Genomic DNA, 19,298 nt, shown 5'->3' on the forward strand with positions numbered 1-19,298 from the left:
CAGGCCAGAGTCGCCCCCACAGAACCTTCAACCCCCAGCAGAGGCCTGGCTGTGCCGGGGGCTGGGCCAAGCCCTGGAGGCCAAGGAGGGACTGCCCCCAGGGAAGGCCAGGCCCTGAAAAACAAACCTCCTCCCTTTGCCATCTCAGCTGCCCAACCCTCCCAGGGACCTCGATGGCAAAGCCAGCCTCTGAGTCCAGCTCTCCACAGCACTGCAGGGCCTCACAGAGAAGAAGGGAAGAGGCTGGGAGGGCTCAGCGTGTGCCGGGGACCCTCTTCCAAAGGGAAGGGTGTCAGCAGCTCCCTCAGCTCCTGCCAGATGATCCCGTGATACCAGGGCCCAGACATTCCTGGTAATGAGAAAGTTAGGACAGGGCCCCTCGGATCTGAAACAATTTCTTGAGAAAAGGAAAAAACAAAACCAAAAAAAAACCCCAGGCCAACCCATAATGTGTAGTTGTACCCACTCCCACTCAAATCCTTGACATGTGAGCTACAAACTTGGATGAGAAATCTGAGGGTGGCTTGGTATCTTCATTCATTTGTTTATTCATTCATCAAACATTTGTGTGACCACCTACTGTGTTCCAGGCTCTGTGCTGGGTGTTTGGGATTCAGTTATAAGCAAACAAATCCCAGTTCTCTGGAGACGGACAAGTCTAGAGGCAATTACAGAAATGTACAAATATGGCCAGCTCTGTATTGGGTCAAGAATAGGAGATATGGGTTCCCAGAGAAGACACTAAACTCGACTTGGGGAGGAGCATGATCTTGGAAGGCTTCTAGGAGGAGGTGATGTCAGAGCTGTGCTTTGCAGGATATGTAGGATTTAGCCGGGCAGGCAAATGAGAACAGCAGGTACCAAGGCTAGAGGAGCAGGAGAGCAGGAGAATGCAACTTCTTTGAGAAACTGCTAGAAGGCCAGAAGGCTTGGGAAAAGGCAAAGCATGGGCCAACCCACACAGATCTTCTGAGGGCGACCCAAAGCCTGATGTTCATGTTTCTGAGTTTCCTATGACCTATTCTGACCCAGACAAGGGTCAGGAGGAAGCTATGAGGGCCCTGAGAACTGAGTCAAAGATACTCATCAGAGATAGGGAAGGCGAAGGTCAGACGGTTTCTTTGGAACCTTCTAGAACAGACCCTTGGGTTCCTGGTACATGCACAGCCCAGGGTGGCTGCTTTTCTGAACTTGTATTCCACATTTGAGGCTTCAGTAGTTCATGGGATCCAGGATGTTTAGTTAGAATACACTGGTGACAGCGACGAACACTTAACTCTCTTTGAGACACACTGTGGGCCTGTCCTGAATCAGACCCTCACAAGTACGGTTTTTAATTCTCGCCACACCCCATTGCAGAGGTAGCCAGGGAGGTCGACGAAGCTGCCTAGGGCCACACAGTTGGTCAGAAGCAGAGTTGGGATTGGATGCATGTGTGTCTGACTCGGGCTTGAACCAGGTGTGAAAGGGGTCCTGAATGAGACAGGATTTGTGCGAAAGTTGTCTCTAGGCATCTCCAGAGCCAAATGGGGAAGTGAGACAGGGCAGGACAGGAGGTCAAGCGAGGGTGTGCGAGGCAGGTAAGACCCCTGCTGGGCAGAAGGCACAGAGACAAGAGTCTCTATTACCCTGTAGCCTGCAGGCCTTGCTGGGCGGGGGGTTGCACCCCCCAAAAAACCCCGCCGGAGAGCAAGGGGCGTCTGTTCCCAGGTGATTCCAGCTCCCCCTGGACATGGGCACAGGGGTTTCTGGCAGCCTGAGCAGCCCACGATGGCAGGTGCAGGCTGCTGGAAATGAGTGCATCTCAGGAGCTGGTGTGTAGCAAGCAGGAAAGAGATCGAGGGAATGGGCAGAATACTGCCAGTGCTGAAGGAAACTGAGCAACCGTTTCAGTGCCCCCGCCAGTTCCGGTGGCCACCTCGTCGTCCACACGATCCATCTCTACATATTTGCACATCCTGTGTCCATGTTCATTCAGCCAATAGTCATTAAGACCCTGCAATGCGCCCACCACATACTAGGCTCTGGAAGTGGGGCGGTGAACAGAACGGCCTTGTGTGGTGCTTAGAGCCTGGATGGGGACACAGACGCCAGATAATCACTAAGAAAAAACATGGACTCTGAGGGGAAAGAATGATTCTCTGAGAACGGAGGAACTTGACCTAAACCAAGGGCATCAGAGAGGCCTTCTCTGAGGAAGTGACATCTGAGAGGATCTGAAAAGGAAGAGTCACAACGCAGGCTGTGTGAATAGCCACCAACGCTTTCTGGAACAGGGGCCTCTCAGCCCGGGAACTCCTGTGGGAGGTGGGTCTTGCTCAAGACAAGCCAATTCCCTGGGCCGAGCCTCAGTTTCCTCATCTATGCAATGGTGCAGAAGAGGCTTGGACTTCCAGCTCTGACCCTCAGCTCAAAACATCCACTAAAAAGTGGGAACAGCAGCCATCTCAGGACTCTCAGTGACCTCTCTGTCCCTGTGACCCAGCTCTTTCTTCCTTGAGCGCTCCAGAATCAGACTGTGACCTCTGGGCTTACCAGCCTGATGCGAAGGGCCTCCACACGTGACGCGCCTCGGTTGCAAAACAACAGCCAGTTCCCCAAAAGTCTGCCAATTCAGGCTCCCTCAGCCCAGACGGCTGTTCTTGCCTGCCCAGGAAATGTCATTCCCCAGGGGAAGATGACCTGGGGTCAGTGCTTCAAGGCCCTTTCCAGAAATAGCTCTGTTTCTAGACAAAGCTTGTCCTCACTTTGGTAGCAAACCTGTGTCCTGGACTCAGGGCTGACAAGGCCTCGGTGTAAGTCCTTGGGCAGACTATGACTTTACAGCCATCACATTTTATCCTTTTGGGGCTTTAGATCTTTCAACGTGAGCGAGTTCATTAATTCGACAAATATTTGTGCTAGGCACTGTTCTAGGCACTAGGAGAGAGAGCAGTAAAAAAAAAAAAAAAAGACCCACGAGCCATAAAACAAAAGCCCTACCCTTTGCGTACGTTCTGCTAAGGGATTTGATGACAGATGAATAGACAAACATGTACTACAATGTCAGGTGATGACAAGTGTTTTGCAGGAAAATGCAGGATGGAAACTATTAAATAAGACGGGGAGGTCAAGGAAGTATTCTCTGAAGAGGTGATGTTTGAGTAAAGACCTGAAGGAAGTAAGAGAGGGAATTGTGTGGCTATCTGGAGAAAGGGTACATGGAGCAGAGGAAAAGCAAGTGCAAGGGTCCTGAGGCAGGAAGGCGCTGACTGTGAGAGAAATGGAAAGAAGGCCAGTATGGCTGGAATCTAGTGATGGAGATGGAGAGTGTGCTGGGCGTTTGGGTTGCATTCGGAGTGCATTTTGTCAGTGTGTTCCAGAGTGTGTGTGTGTGTGTGTGTGTGTGTGTGTGAATGTGTGTATAGACCACCTCTATATATATATAGACCACCTCTTCTTTATCCAGTTGTCTATCACTCAGAGAGAGAGAGAGGGAGACCTGGAGAACCAGTCTCCTTTCTTTCACCTCTCCCTCTCCATCTTGGCATCATCAAGATTAAGAGAGGAAAAAACACAGGTGATTAAATGATTTCAATGGGCAAGTGAAATAACACCTCGGTGAGCACATTATGCAAATCTATGCAATTAACATCACGAATGAGGTGAAGCCTCCAGAGCCCAGGAAGTGATTTCTCTGGGGGCTCCGTGCTTGCCCTCCCTGCATGCCAGAAACGTCTCTGGGTGGAAGGGAAGGGGCTGGGCGGGGCCTGCCCGCAGGAGGAGTGAAGGCGTGCTGTGCGCCAGAGCTCCTGCAAACAGGGGCTTTCCCCCTCCTCACTTCCTCCATCGCCTAGGACCCGTCAGAAGCAGGAGCAGTTTTTGCCTCATATTGCAGAAGAGAGAAGTGAAGCCTGGAGAGAAAGAGGAGATTTGAAGCCCTCTGTCTAATTAGGTCTCCTGGGGTCAAACTTCAAGCTTTTTGCTAAAAAATTTCCAGCTCGTCCTTAGGGAGGTTTGAGCTTCTATGAGGAGCTGCAGCTTCCTCAGGCCTTTAAGGAAGGCAAGGTTTCCGTAAAAGGCCAGGCAGTTAATTGTGAACGAAAAAAGAGCTGTGTAATAAAACTGACAAGTTTGAGGTGTGGGTGAGGGTTGGGGGGGCAGGGGGGCAGGCACATGACAGACCTGACAAGTGACCAAAATTAACCACACGGTTTGATCTGATCGCAAATTCCTAACTGAGCAGGTCATGGTGGTTTGTCAGGTCCCAGGCCCGTAGCTTCCTTGATAAAGGTCAAGCTTTACCTTACGTGAGCTCTGTCCAGTGTTCTCATGCACCTAGGATAACATACCTTTGGAATGTCAGAGTAATTTTCCTTTCCTACCCCTCAAAATCACCACCATCGGTACCAGAGCACAAGACCCCCAGAGCAGGAGATCACAGAACCCCTGAACCCCTCATTGTTACCTTGTTCTCTGCATACCATCTCTATATACAGTAAATTCATTAAGGACTCTGTACCCACCAGTGTAAAAGGAGTGTGCATTTCTCCATTTTGTCTTTTATCCAATCCCAGAGATCTACCTGCTTTGTCTTCTCACGCCTCATTAATCAACCATCAATGAATTTCAAATAATCCTTCTTACAGCTCCTCCTTTGAGTCAGTGTATAAAATAAGCTGCAAAACTGCCATTCTCTGGAGCATTTGAGATCTTGCTCCTGGTATATGTTGTCAATTTGGCTTAAATAAACTCATAAAAATTCTCTATAGGTTTGGGTGTTTCTTTCGTCAACACAATGTTTTAGGTTTTATGGGGCGTACTGGACTGTTCCCTTATAGTGTGAAAGCAGCCATAGGTGATATGTAAATAAAACTTTATTTACAAAAACGAGTAGTGGGCCAAAACCAGGTGGCTGTCTTTGCTGATTGCTTTAAGGAATCTAGTTAATTCAGTTTTCCCTGCAGCAGGCAGCTAGCCACTGAAGGCTCTGGGACCCGGGACATGTCGCTGATCCCTCTGAATCTGTTTCTTCACCTGAACAATGAGAGGATGTTCTGGGTGAGGTTCAGTGATGAGGGGGGTTAAGGCCGACAATGGTGGGGAAAGGCTCAGAACTTCCGGTGGGGCAGTCAGTTCCCAGCAAGGCACAATGTTGTGTTGCCATCTCCATGTCACAAACCATCCAGAATTTTGTTGTGTAAAAGCACCGTTCTACATTGTACCTAGATTCTATAGGTCAAGAATTCAGACCTGGAACAATTAGGGACGGTTTGTCCTGATCCATGACGTCAGCTGGGAACAACTGAAGGGTGACTCAGTGGCCGGAGGCCGGAAGCATCCTTACTTGCAGGTCTGGAGATCGATGTTGGCTGTCAGCTGGCAGCTTCAGTCATGTTCTCTTGGTCAAAGTAGTCACAAATGTGAGGGAACATAGACCCCCACTGCTCACTAGGCAGAAAGCCACATCATAAGTAAAGCATGTGAGATGGTGGGTGTCATGGGCATCTTTGGGAAATACAATCTGCCTCATATACAAGGTGCAAGGACCCCGGATCGAGGTGACCTCAGCACTGTCCCAGGGGGCCCATACTGCTCAGACCCCTCCCTCAGACCCAGTCAAGCCCTTTTTGGTCAAACCCAGCCCAGGTCCAATCCCAGATCTCCTTCCAGAGCTAATCTTGGGGCCCCTCCGGCAGTGGGAACACATAAACTGTCAGGATTGTTAAGTGTTTTTCTTCCAAACAATGAAGGAAACAAAAGCAAACACTCCACCCATGCATCTGCCCCGAAGACCGCCTGGAAGGTCGGCCAAGCAGATGGGGAAATGTGGAGACAAAACAAGCCGGGAAAGCCAGAGGAAGTGATTGTGGGTTGAGGGATGGAGGGTGGAGCGGTGGTCCTGGCCTGGGCCCACAGAGTGATGGTCTAAATTTTGAGTTGAGCAATAATCTCAAAGCAGATGGTCAAAATAGGGCCCCTTAAAGGCGCCCAGGGCACACCAGGGTCACGTGATACTGAGCAGATTCCAGCATGGAAGGGATCTTTGAGATCAGGGCTGCTGAGATCCTGAGAGGAGGTGTGAGAGCCAGAACAGCTGCTAACTCAGCTTGTTCCAGACTTCCACATCCTCCACCGAGTGATGCCCTCCCCAGCAATGAGAGAAGAAACTGAGGCTCAGAGAAGGGGAGGAGCTTGCCTAGGATCTCCCAGTAAACCAGGGGCCAAGCTGAGACTGGAACCCAGGGCTCTGCCTCTTCCATTATGTGGTCCAGCAGAGGCTTCTTAGCATTCAGAATCCCTTGTTTAAATGGTTCTAATTATTAATAATTCTGCCTCCCATCCATGACACTCCATGTGCTGAGCATCTCTTCACCCAGTCCCACAACTGGCACCCCATGAAGGGTAGGTACGGGCAACTCTGTTTTCCAGAGGAGGAAATGTAATACATAGGGAATAAATGGTTGAGCTAAGATGAGACCCTGAGCCTGGCACTCACACTCAGGTGCATGTTTAGGGAGAGGGAGTGGACCGCACTGAGGGTACTGGGGATGCCTGGATAGTTCTGCCCTCATCCCTCATGGAGGCATGTTGGAGCTTCCTCAGGTCATTGGCAACTAGAACTCCCAGGAGCCCCAACCAGATATGGCTTTGTCAGCACGAGTTCCTGGGTGGGGAGGGGATGGAAGCAGGTGGGCTCCACAGGTATCCAACTCCCAGCCATCCTATCCCAGCATCCTGGCAGTTAAGGCCATGATCCTTGTCCCCATTTTAACAGACAGGCAAGCTGAGGCCCAGTGAGGATACCAGGTCACTCCCCTTCTGGAGGAGTTGAGGGTGGGGAGAAGAAATTACAGCTGGACCCTGGCTAACATCCTGCCCACGGCTCCTTCCCCAGGATGAGTGAGATGATGAAGAAACAGGGATGAGCCAGCGGCTCCCTCCCTGCAGACAGCTAATCAAATAGTCCATGACTCAGCCCCACATCCCAGGGGCCTTGAGGCTGCTCTCGCTTTAACCTCCCTGCCCCAGAGAGTTCCTCAGAAGTGAGGAGGACACCGGACCTGTCCATCCCCTCCGCCCATTCCCAGAGAAATACTTCTCCTCAGTGAAAGGCACTGACTGTGGACATGTAACTGATTGTTCAAACCAGAACACTTTGAGGAGCTATTAATAATTATGTCAGGACAGTAAGTATTCACTGAGACTGTTCTAAGCAAACAGGGATGTCTGTCTGGTCACCCTACTGATGGGTCATTGCTGAACTCAAAGTTTAGAAGCACGAATGTCAGACACCGAGGCACCAGCCACAGGCTAGGGCCAAAGAGTTCTGGGGCAGGTATATTTTAGAGAACCCCTCAAGTCATGGGGCACCCCTAGAGAGATTCAAATCTATATATAGAAGTTCAAAGCACGTACTCAAAATGAGACTGCCTGGGTTCACATCCTGGTGCTACCTCTTATGGGCTGTGTGAACTCAGGCCTGTTCCCTAATCTCTCTGACCCTCAGTTTTCTCATTCAAAAAACCGACTGACCCCCATAGGACTGTTGTGAGGATAAAATGAGATAATGCAGGTAAATCATCCACAACAATGTTGGCACAGAATAAGTGCTCAGTAAATAAGAGACTGTTGTTATTTTTGTATTAGTTTTATTGTTATTAATTAATGATGCTGGGTACTGAGAGGGGCCGACCTCGAGACCTCAGACACAGCTCTGCCCTTGGGTTATACACAGTGCCGTGGGAATGAGGCCAGGTTAAGGGAGTGAGTGCTGGACACGAAGGAGAGGCCTAAGGCTGTGGAGCTCAGAGAAGTAGGAGGGCTTTCTGACCTGGGTGGGGGCACCAGGGCGGGCTTCTGAAGGAGGTGACCTCTGGGTAGGGTCACAGTGCAGGTGTCTTGAAAGATTATGGTCATAACTCCTGTTTCTAAAGAGCTTCCGATGCCCCCTTTTCTCAGTACGAGTACCAAAAATTGAGTTGACTAAAGTCAGCTTTCTAGCTTCATGATAACTTCCACGCTCTCTCTGAGATGTCAGATTCTAAATTTCTTCCTCTCTAAAGTTCCCTTTGGGGTCCTTGAGCGCACATTTCACCTGTCTAATGTTTTATCATGGCTACAAGGAACACAAGTCCTTAGAGCTTGCTAAAGCATGGAAAGGGAAGACAGAACACGACGGGCAGGATGGTGTGGTGAATGGTAGAATCAGTGGTGAGTGGGCAGCCTGACCTCGGAGTGGGGAGTGGGGGCTGGACCTGGAGCCAGGGCAATTGCTGCTTCTGGGCCCCTCGAGTCTGGCTCTCGGCCTGTCGGCTTTAGTCTTCTCCCACCGAGGACTACTCTTCTGCTTTTTATGGACAAGGCTGGACACGGCGGCCCTCTGCACTTGAGTTCACATGTGCTCAGCTCAGAAGCTGCTCAGCAGCTCTGATTCCCAAAGCCAAATCCTGGAAAAGAATATTATTGACGAGCTTGGGTCACATGTCCATCTCCTCATCCAATCAGCTTATGGCCAGCGGGTCGTGACACAGTATAAACCGAGAACTAATGGGTGGGGGGATTGGACATGCACTCTTAGCAAAGGAGAAGGCTTTCCCAGGAGGAGGGCACAACAAGGGCAAAGGCCGAGAGAGGTGGAATCAGAGAATTTGTGTGGAGAATGCTGAGTGGACAAGTTTGTGTCAGCTCTCCTGTGGCTGCTGGAAGGGTGGCTCCTGCAGCCACATCCCTGCTCCTGTGCCTAGTGGCATAGATGTGACCCAGAAAGTGAAGTCACAAGTGAATCAACAGCAGCAGCGCCAGAGCACAAATGTTTTTTTTCTCCCAGCCCAAGCTTAAGTATCTGAGCCATATGAGGGAGTGGGAGTAGGGGAGCAGGGAGAATGAAATCAAGAAATAACAGACTTCACAGGAGCGATAATGACATTTTAACTTGAAAATTGCAGGAAGACAGGGCTGCGGAGGCATATGCAAATATACATGCAGATGAGATGCAAATGAGCCTGCCTGCTCTTGCTTGGCACACCTGGATGTGGCTCAGTGACAAATCCTAACGGGCGCCCAAAGGCTGTGTGATTGATTATCAAAGCCAGCTGGAATGACAACTGCACGCCCCTCCTGGGAGCTGAGGGAGAGATGAGACTGTTTCTAGAGTGCCCTCTGACGGGGGACCGTGAGGCAAGACCCTATCTAGTTCGGGAGTGGCAAATTTGGGACATATCTATTACCTTTATTTCTGCTGGCAGCCATGGCAGACATGGTTAATCAATCATAGAAATTTTTTCTTACCGAGCCAACCAGGTGCTCTAGGCAGTCCCTACTAATCAATCAAAGTTGGCATTTGTTCATTCAGTCATCCATCCATTCACCAAACACATTTTGTTGAGTTTCTTCCCTGTGCCAAGGATACATTGAATGGGCTAGTTCAATTCCCACTCTTATGAAACTCACAGTTTAGGAGACAGAAACATTAATAAAATATTACAAAATGGTGATTGAGATAAGTGCTATGAAGGAGAAGTACATAGTTTTTATAAGAGGGAGTTTTGACTCTTTCAGAGTGGTCAGAAAAGGCTGGCAGATCCTGCTGCTACATCTGAAGGCTGAGGAGGGCTTAACTAGTTGAAAGGGGCTTAGGAAGAACATTCCAGGTCTTCAGATAAGAAAGAGCTTATAAGCAGACGTTGTCAGTTTTATACCCAGATTCCCTATGATCACTTTTTGTTTTTTTGTATTCCTTCTCTGGCTTTTTTTTTTTTTTTAATAGCTTTATTGACATACAGTTCACATACCATACAATTCATCCATTTAAAGTGGACAATTCAATTTTTTTTTAGCGTATTCACTGATACGTGTAACCAGCACAGTCGATTCTGGAACATTTTTATGACCTGTGAAAGAAATCCTTTACCTTTCAGGGAGATCCATACCCTCCCACCCCACACCCTCAGCTCTAAGCAACCACTACTCTATTTTCTGTCGCTACAGATTTTCCTGTTCTAGACACTTCATATAAATGGAATCATGCAATATGTAACTCACCCATGTTACATCATGTATCAGTACTTTTTTCTTTAAATTTTTTTTATTGTGGTAAAATGGATACGTAATATAAAATTTATCATTTTAACTATTTTTAAGTGTATAAATTAATCATATTCACAATGTGCAACCGTCACCGCTATCTATTTCCGAAACTTTTTATCAGTCCAAACAGAAACTCTGTACCCATTTAACAAAATTCCCCGTTCCTCCCTCCACCCAGTTCCTGGTGACCTCTAACCTACTTAATGTCTACGAATTTGTCTCTTCTAGATATTTCATATAACAGAATCATACAATATTGGTCTTTTCTGTCTTATTTCATTTAGCATAATGTTTCCAAGGATTATTCATATTGCAGCATGCCTCAGAACTTCATTCCTTTTTATGGCTGGATAATATTCCATTTTATATAAGTATCACATTTTGTTTATCCATTTGTCTGTTGATGGACACTTGGGTTGTTGCTACCTTTTAACTGTTGAGAATACAAGTATGTGTTTGAGTTCCTGCTTTCAGTTCTGTTGGGGTACATAGCTATGAGTGGAATTGTTGGGTCATTCTATGTTGACCTTTTAGAGGAAGCATCAAAATTTTCCATAGCGGCTACACCATTTTACATTTCCACCGACAATGTACAAGGGGTCCGATTTCTCTACATCCTCACCAACATTTGTTATTTTCTGCTTTTTTTGATTATAGTCATCCTAGTAGGTGTGAGGTGGTATCTCATTATGGTTTGATTTGCATTTCCCTAATGACTAATTATGTTGAGCATCTTTTCATATGCTTGCTGGCCATTTGTATGTCTTTTTTGGAGAAAGGTCTATTCGAGTTCTTTATACACTTTTTAATTGGGTTGCTTGTCTTTATGTTGTCGAGTTGTAGGAGTTACTTATATATTCTAGATGTTAAACCCTTATCTATATGATTTGAAAATATTTTCTCCATTCTTTAGGTTGTCTTTTCACTTTCCTGATAATGTCCTTTGATGTATGAAAGTTTTTCATTTTGATAAATGTCCAATTTATCCATTTTTATTTTTGTTGTTTGTACTTTTGGTGTCATAGCTAAGAATCCATTGATATTATTTTACACTTCACAAAGATCCCTCTAGTTTCTTTGTGGAGGACAGATGACAGGGGCCCAAATGGCTGCAAGAAGACTATTGAGGATACTGTTATAGACGGCCCGGAGAGGGAGGATGGAGCCTGGGATCAGGGTGGGGAAGGTGGAAGGAGAAGTGGAAGAGTAGAGATGAAGGAGGTAGATTTAAGGGGGTAGAAAATTCAAGGATAATTTGCAGGTTTCCAGCCAGGGCTCCCGGATGGGTGGTCAGTGAACAGAAAGGGAGGCGAGATTTGGAGGGCAGATCAGGAGTTTCACATGCAAGACAACACCAATTTGTCATCTCTGGTTTGGTCCAATCCTTCCACTTCACAGATGGAGAAAGTGAGACCTGAGAAAGTACAATGGGTCACTCGGGGTCCCCCATCACCTCCTAGAGAGAGGGGTTAAACTCCAGGGGTCCTGCTGTCCAGCCAGAGCTTTTACTCTCCGTGTGGCCGTGGACTCTGGCCTCAAAGAATTATTATTCATCTGGGAGAGGGTGGGGGTCTCGGGCCAGATGGGTTTGTCCTGGGCTGGTGGCCAGTTCACAGACTCCAGAGAATAGAACAGTTCTGTTTCATGAGGGCAGCCTGTGCCATGACCCCAGCCAGCTGTCCTGTCTGGGTCTGGTGTAAGAAACTTGAGGGTATGAGGGTGTGGGGTGCCCACCTCAGATTAGCTGACCAGATGGAGGCTCATCTACTCCCCTGGCTTTGACATTGATCAGAACTAGGTCCAGATTCTGAGATTTCCCTTCCCTATTCCTTTCTTTGCCATGTGACCTTGGGTAAGTCTCCTCCCCTCTCCAGGCTTTAGTCTTTTCATGTGTAAAAATGGGGACATCCTAGAGTATGACTTTCGTGCCCCTCAGAGTTGTAGTGAATATTGGCCGAAGAAATGGATGGACAAAAAAGTACTTTGTAAACTATAAAGTGCCTCTACTTCTATTTGGGCCCACTTCTACTTGTGCCCCATGCCACTGCCCAGTGGACTTTTAAGGCTTTGTTCCTTCACGAGACAGCCACCTCTCTGGAGAGGAAAAAGTCCTGGTGTAAAGCTCAGGAATCCAGGGATCTTATTATCTTGGCCCTGCACGCTCGACAAACCCACTGGACGGATGCAGTAAACTGGGAGGCAGCCACCTGCTCAGAGCCACAGGTACTCCGAGGTAGGGATTCAAAGGGTTCAAAGGCCGGGCTCTCTGAGTCCAAAGATGAGAAAGATCTTTATCCATCCAATGTCCCCACTGGACAGATAGGGTAAATTGAGAGCCAGAGAGAGGAAGCAACACGCCTGGGGTCACACGGGCAGTCAGCAGCAGGGCAGAAGGGGCACGTGAGGTCCCCGATTCCCAGGTCATGCTCCTCGTACCACCCCTTGCCCACCGACCTCAAGAGCTTGAAAAAGGGGCTCCCGACACAGTGGGATATTCATAGTCATGTCGCTGGCAGACTTGGGGTTTCTTGTCAGCCCATCTTCTTCCCACCAGAGCAGGCTGCAAACTTTCTAAAATCTCCCACAGAGGGACATTGCACCTCTGTGTCCTCAGAGCAGCCTCTTAGGAGCTGAGGCTGATGCAAAGCTATGTTGTCACTAGTGGAGAATCTCTAGGGGAGGCCACCCCATGCCCCTCCCCGTGGGCGAGTTAGGGCAAAAGTCAATAAATCAGGTCTCTTTGCCCTTTAAGAAACAGCTGGGAATCCAGAAAACTAATTAGGAAATCTACACGATTCAGAGTGAAAAACTCCTTGGGAATTTATCGGTGGCCTCGGAGAAATTTCCTCCTTGATTTTTCAGGTAATGAAAACAGTGGCTGGCTGGGCTGGTACCCAAATATAATGTTAGATACCATTTAATGAACATTTACTATGTTCCGGGCAACTTTCTAAGGGCTTTCTACATATTAACTCATTTAGCATTTACATTAAACCTCTGAGGTCTGATTATTCTCATTTTGTAGATGAGGGAAACAAAGCACAGAGAGGTAGAGCATAAACTGGCCAAGGACTCGTTGAGTGTGCGTGGTAGAGCCTTAGCAGAAACCGGGTCCAGCCAACCCCTGGACAACACTGCCTTGTGTGCTACAGGAGATCAGATGTGAATGCTGCTCAAAGGACCAAGCCCAGGCCAGCCCAGCCCAGCCCAGCCCAGCCCGGGCCCCTGAGTACAGGGCAGTGACCATGCACAGCAGGACTCCTGAGGGGACAAAGCATGTGGCCATTGCAGACCCAACAATCAGCCCAGGCCTGTCCAAAGGTGAGTCAGGAGCACCAGTTGCATCAAGCCCCAGCTCTGCCACTCATTGCATGGCACTGGGCAAGGTACCACCAAACCTCTCTGAGTCTTAGCTTCCTCCTCATTAATAGGGGGAGTGAAATTAGTGTTGGCTTCATAAGGTTTTTGTGAAAAATTCAACGAGCCCTGTAAAGTTTGTAAAGGGCTTAGCATCAAGCTAAGCACAAAGAAAATGCAGAATAAATGTTAGCTATTAGTGTTATTATTATTCATTATTTTTATGTTATTATTCATTATTATATTTCATTTCTGCACTCCCTTTTCTCCCAGGGGCTGCTGTGAGTAAATAAGTCGTTCTTTTTGGACACAGAGGGATATACAAGATGGTTTGGGGGACCCCTCCCTCCTAAAGATTCTTAGATCATCCATCCCCCTCATCAGCCCCCCTCATCCCTCACAGTACTTGTAGTCTCTCTGAAGTCAGTTTCCATCCTTGCACCCCAGGTACCCTGGCTCCCTGCCTGTGGTCCCCACTGGCTGGATGCTGTTGCTATGGCAATGGCATTTTAAGAGCCTTCAGCTCCTCTCTGAGGCAAGAAGCATGTATGGAGATGGGCTGATCAAAAATCTCTTGCATTCTCAGTCCTGTCTGGATGGAAGGCAAGAGAGTGGAATGCAAGAATCAGGGCTGGCTTAGGGTGGAGGGCCAGCTCAGACTCCAGCCCCAGGTGTTTCCAGACAGCAGCCCCCACCTCACCGTGTCACATGGCAAACACCTGAGCAGTTGGTTACAAATGCAGATTCCAGCTACCACTGGCCCTAAGTGTCTGATTTTAATATCTGGGGTGGGAACCCCTAGGAAGCTGCCTTAGATTAGCACAGCTACTGGTTCTGAGGCAGACAGGCTCCAGACCAAACTTGATGAAATCTTAAGTCTTTCAAGATTCCTGAAGCCATTTTGGGCGTTGAGGTTTGTGTGGCTCTCTCCGCTGAGATGACTCCTGAGAAGGCCTGTTTGTCCTCCTAGGCCTGCTCCAGTCCTGCCTCCCTCTCTTTCCACAGCCTCATCTGTGGGAGGATGTGTGCCCCACCCTCTTCCCAGAGCCAGGAAAGTTCCACGGCGAGGCTGCCACCAGTCACGCTGGTAATGCATGCAAAGGCAGAGACGGGGCACAGTCTCCGGATAATGACATTTAAGGGAGGAGCTGCCAGCGGTTACTACTCTGGGCAGGATGAAGGGCTCGCTGTCCTCTAGAGACGCCGAGATCAAAGGTATAAAGGCCTCTGCCCAGTGCCCTCACTCCCCCCACACCGCCTAGCCCATCCCTAGGCACTAACCGGCCCCCAAGGCCAGTGGCGCCAGTGAATGAATAAATAGATGGGTAATTTGCTTGAAAACACCCCCTTTATTTCTTTCCTAGGCTCACCTCCCTGCTCCTCCCCAACAGGTTTCTGGGGTCATTGTCAGATACACGGGCACTTGGATCCTTGTCTTAGGGTCTGTTTCCATTGGACCCTAAGACCAGAAAGCATTCCCAAATCTCCCACTCATGGTTCCATATGAGGACAACTATGCCTCTTGTGTCCCAAAGGGAAGCTGTGTACCCCTGAACTCCAGCTGGCCATGTGGCCTGCCTAAGGCTGAGACCTCTGCAGGGGGTCTGTACCCGGGGTGATGGAGCTAGCCCCAATGCACCCTGCTCTGATCTCCACTCTCTATTCTCTGTGTGAAGGTCAGGTCTTCCCAGAATTTTCTGGTGTCAGTTCTCGTCTCCTTGGCACAGGCCAAGTACACACTGAGTGCTCAGGAACCGCGTCCCCACCCCGGCACCCCCTGGAGCCTGTGGGGGCTCCCAGCTAGAGGGAGGCGGGGGGACTTGTCTGGGGCGAGTCCTCCAGAGATGTCTGTGAGTCTGTTCCCTCGGAGGAGGAGCTCCCCTCTGCGGGGAGGGGCATCTGACTCTGCCTGGGGAGCCGCTGCCAGGAGAAGAGGGTGGTGAGGAAATGCTCAGGGGCAGGATCAGGGGGCTCACGGGGGCCCCTGCCTTCATCAGCCTCTGCGGCCTGGCCAGCATCCTGGGGCAGAGGGCCTGCCTGCAGATGTCGGTTCTGTGCTCCTCTGGGGGCCTGAGGAAGCCAGCGGGATTTTGGTAAACGATTCAGGCCCAGTGAGTCCTGGAGGGGCAGGTCCCACCTTTCCTTGGAAGTGACCTCTCCATTCAGACCCTGGCCCTTGGCGGCTGCCCCTCGCAGTTCCGGGTGTGCTGAGTGGGCAGTGGGACCTGCTGGGCACGGACAGTGGGCCAATGCCTTCCTCAGGAGGGTCTGGATCTCCCCGTGTCTCACCCGGGCCTCCTCCCACAGATCCTGGCCCAGGCCTTCCTGGCTCAGGGAGGCCACCTGCAGCCCCATGGCCGTGAGCTTCTCAGCAGGGAACTCGGACGCCAGACGCTGCAGGTAGCGATGGAGGCGGCGCTGGTCCCCAGGGCTGGCCCTTTGGGCCTTGCCCATTCGGAGCTGGGTCATCAGGTCCTGACAGTCCATGTGGAACCAGGCCATCTGGGAAGCAAAAAGAGAGGGAAGTGGGATTCAGGCCAGGAGCGGGACTATGGGAGCTCCGTGAGGACAGAATGGACCTCTCCGAGCAGAGAGAGGACTTGAAGATTAAGTATCGCTGGGTTGAATTAATAATGTGTCCCCCCAAAATGTTAGCCCCCCCTACCCAGATGACCATGATTTTCCCTGCTGACAATGATGACAGTGGCTACTCTCTCTTCCCCAGGGTACACATACCTGCCACCAGGAAATGGTCCCCAACACCCTTGGGAACTTCAGGCACATTCTGACACACCTAGGGGCCAGTAAGGACTTACGTCTGACTCTCTGGGGCTCAGTTCCTCCTTCCGTAAAATGAGAGGTCCTACTAGATGGTCATGAAAAGCTTTTGGAGAGCCGAACACTCGGACTCTCGGTTGCATTAACCCCTTGTGAACGGTACTGAGATCGGAGCCTGGCTCATATTTATTGAGCACCGCCTGTCTGCCAGGCTCTGTGCATCTCACGTCTGATCACGACAAACTGTACCAGCAGCCCACTCGACAGAGGAAGAAACTGAGGCTCAGAGACATGAAATCACTTGCCCAGGTCACACTGCGAGTCAGGGAGTTACCGGGATTCGAACTCAGAGGGTATCTCCCTAGCAGCTCCTTGCACAAGAGAAACGGGCCCAGGCAAGGCCAGGCCAGCGAGACCATCAGCCAACCCAGGTCCGGCGGCCCCCTTGCACCAGCCCCTCTGTCCCATTTTGGGATTCTGCCTGTTCCCCACTTCACCCACAAAATGTCCGCAGGCTGCAAAGGAGCCAACGTGTTCCCAGCAGCTTGTGAAAAACATAATCTTTCTCTCCTTTAATTTAGAAGCCGACAGCGAGCTGTTAGGCTGTGGGGATTGGAGAACCATTTTCTCTGAGGAAACCATCTTTCCGTGAATTAAAGGAACTTGTCTTTAGATAAATGGCTTCATATTCGCGGAAGCACACGGAGCTCATGGCTGGGAAAGGCCTCCATAAATCTCCGTTAGTGGCACAATCATGTTATTATTATTTAGTGCCAAAGCTGCTGTACGCATGCTCTCCACCCAGGGCTGAGCCCAGTCCTGGGCTGTCCTGTCTGTCTGTCTGTCTGTATAGGACTCCATCTTCTAGGCAGAGCTAGACAGAGATGGATAACACCTCGGAAATCATCTTGCCCAAACTCTTGTGTTGGTTAAAATTCAGGGCCAGAGGGGAGAAGGGGCCTCACCAGCTCAAACAGCAAGAGACGGCCACAGCGGGCCTAAGGTCAGGGCAGCCGCCTCCTGTACAATTTCTAGGCCTGGGTCAGACTCCACCTCCCCACACGCCGCCCCCAGCCTTCTTTCCTCTGCCTGATTCCTCGCCCTTCCTCCAGCCACCTGGCCAGCCATCCACAGTGGTCACTGAGCCCCTCTGGGTGCTGGCCTTGCGCTGGGCACTACAGACAGCACCAGGACCCAGTCAGATCCAGTTACTGCCTTGGGAGCTCACCTCACAGGTGACAGACCAGACACAAACAGGTGATGAAGCAATAGGATACTTTCAGATCACACAGGGCCCCATGAAGCGATAAGCACAGGGTGAAGAGAGAGAATGGGGGGCAGGTGGTCAAGAAAGGGCCTCTGTGAGGAGGGGACACGTGAGCTGAGCGCTGAAGAAAGACAAGAAGCCGAACGGTGGAGGGGAAGAGTCTTCCCCGCTGAGGGAACAGCAAGTGCGAAGGCCTCGGAGCTGGAACAAGTTTGGTTTCTCCAGAGAAGACCAATAGGGCTGAAACTGGCTAACATTGATGAGCAAGACAGAAGCTTCCAGACACCCTTAATCCCTGAGGCATCACTGCTACCAATGATGATGATAATATTGGTGTTAAAAATAAAAATTCCAAATCTGAGCAAAGCCCCAGGGGGAGGGCACTTACATTTGATTTAATTCTCTCAGCAATTTAATGCTGCCCAGCAAGGCTGGCACTGGAGTCAGATGCTCTGGGTTTGGGTCTCAGCTCTGCCGCTTCCTAGCTGTGTGACCTTGGGTGAGTTATTTATTTTCTCTGTGTTTCCTTGTAGACAAAAGGGGCATAATAATAGTACCTGCCTCATAGGGTTAGTGTGACAATAAAACCATGTGTGAAATGACTAGAACAGGGCACATAGTAAGGACCACGGAAGCATTGGTTGTTATTGTTGTTGTTGTTGTTATCATCATCATCATCATCATCAGCGGCATTGTTATTGACCAGGAGCTGAGGCCCAGAGCAGTGAGACTGTCTTCGAGGCCGCACAGCCCACACAGGCGTAAGCTGCCTCGCTCTCTCACTTCTGTGCAGCTAGGAGTGGGGAGAGTCCTTCGCTGTCATGGCCCACATCTGCCTCCCTTGCCTGCTGCCCCAGGGAGACAGAGAGTGGCCTGTCCACCCAGCACCCCAGGCATGACTGATCAGAGTCCCTCCCGCTGCCCTCTGAAGCAACCTGTGTTCTCTGCCCTCTGTGTGATGGGCAGGGCTGAGGTCAGGCTCTTCCCACGCTCTGTCCTCGGTGGTGAGTATGAGGCGAAGCTGAGGGCACTGGGTCCAGGCCAGAGATGCGGGTTCTTGTCCTGTCTGGGTCACAGCTCTCCCAGGCTGCTTCCCCGCCCTCCTAATAATCGTCTAATCGTCAGCCTCATGCTGCTTGGGCGTGACTATTGGTTGCCATTCCCCGTCCCCCTTTCCGCCTTTGGAAAAGAACACAGGGCATGTTAAAGGGCACGGAGACATCTGTGCTCAAATTCCAGCCCTTGTGTGGCCTTGGGCAAGGCCCTTCCCCTCTTCGGGTCCCAGTTTCCTCATCTGTAAAACGGGCTGATCAGCTTTGCCATGCTGGGTTGCCAAGAGATGACAGATGCAAAGTAATGGCGTTCCTCTTGCCTCCCACCCCAATACTGTGTGTTTGTCCCTCACTCCCACCCCACCACAGTAATCCCACCTTCTTCTGCACTCTCTTGGCCAAACTCTGGGTTCCTGGCTAGGACTGAGCCTCTCTTCGGAGCATGTTCAGAGCAGACTCTGGGCCTACCCTCAGCCAACAGCCCCCCACCCCTGCTCACGTCATCTGAGCAGGCAAGAGAAGGCATGGGAAGGAGCACTGTAGTGGTGCCATGGGCTTGCTGTGTGACCTTGGCTACGTAACAGCCCTTCTCTGATCCTGTTTCTCCAAATCCGCAACAGAGGGGTGAGGCAAGATCAAGGTTCTTAAGCCTAGTCTCGATCCCTGAAGCTGCTCGCAGAGATCTACGGGTGGAGAGAAAGCCTGTGGATTCGATCGGATTTTCAGAAACCCCTAGGCTCCTTCCCCTAATCCCAACATTTAAGAAGCACCCGAGG

The 19,298-nt window shown here is 50.2% G+C and overlaps 1 protein-coding gene across 2 annotated transcripts in view; it reads right to left on the reverse strand.

Annotated features, from left to right (window-relative positions):
- Positions 1–14,756: 14,756 nt before the first annotated feature.
- KIAA1755 (KIAA1755 ortholog) overlaps positions 14,757–19,298 on the reverse strand; it is a 24,548-nt gene continuing 20,006 nt past the window's right edge. The window contains exon 13 of one of the 2 annotated variants that reach the window (XM_025040032.1): positions 14,757–15,927. In XM_025040032.1, the coding sequence (XP_024895800.1) occupies positions 15,226–15,927 (702 nt within the window). In that variant the 3' untranslated portion in view covers positions 14,757–15,225. Of the gene's footprint in view, positions 15,928–17,811; positions 19,206–19,298 lie in introns of those variants that run through there. The other variant, XM_025040033.1, reaches the window with a different exon arrangement.

Source organism: Pteropus alecto, unplaced genomic scaffold (genome assembly GCF_000325575.1).
Source record: "Pteropus alecto unplaced genomic scaffold, ASM32557v1 scaffold45, whole genome shotgun sequence".
Taxonomy (NCBI): Eukaryota; Metazoa; Chordata; class Mammalia; order Chiroptera; family Pteropodidae; genus Pteropus; species Pteropus alecto.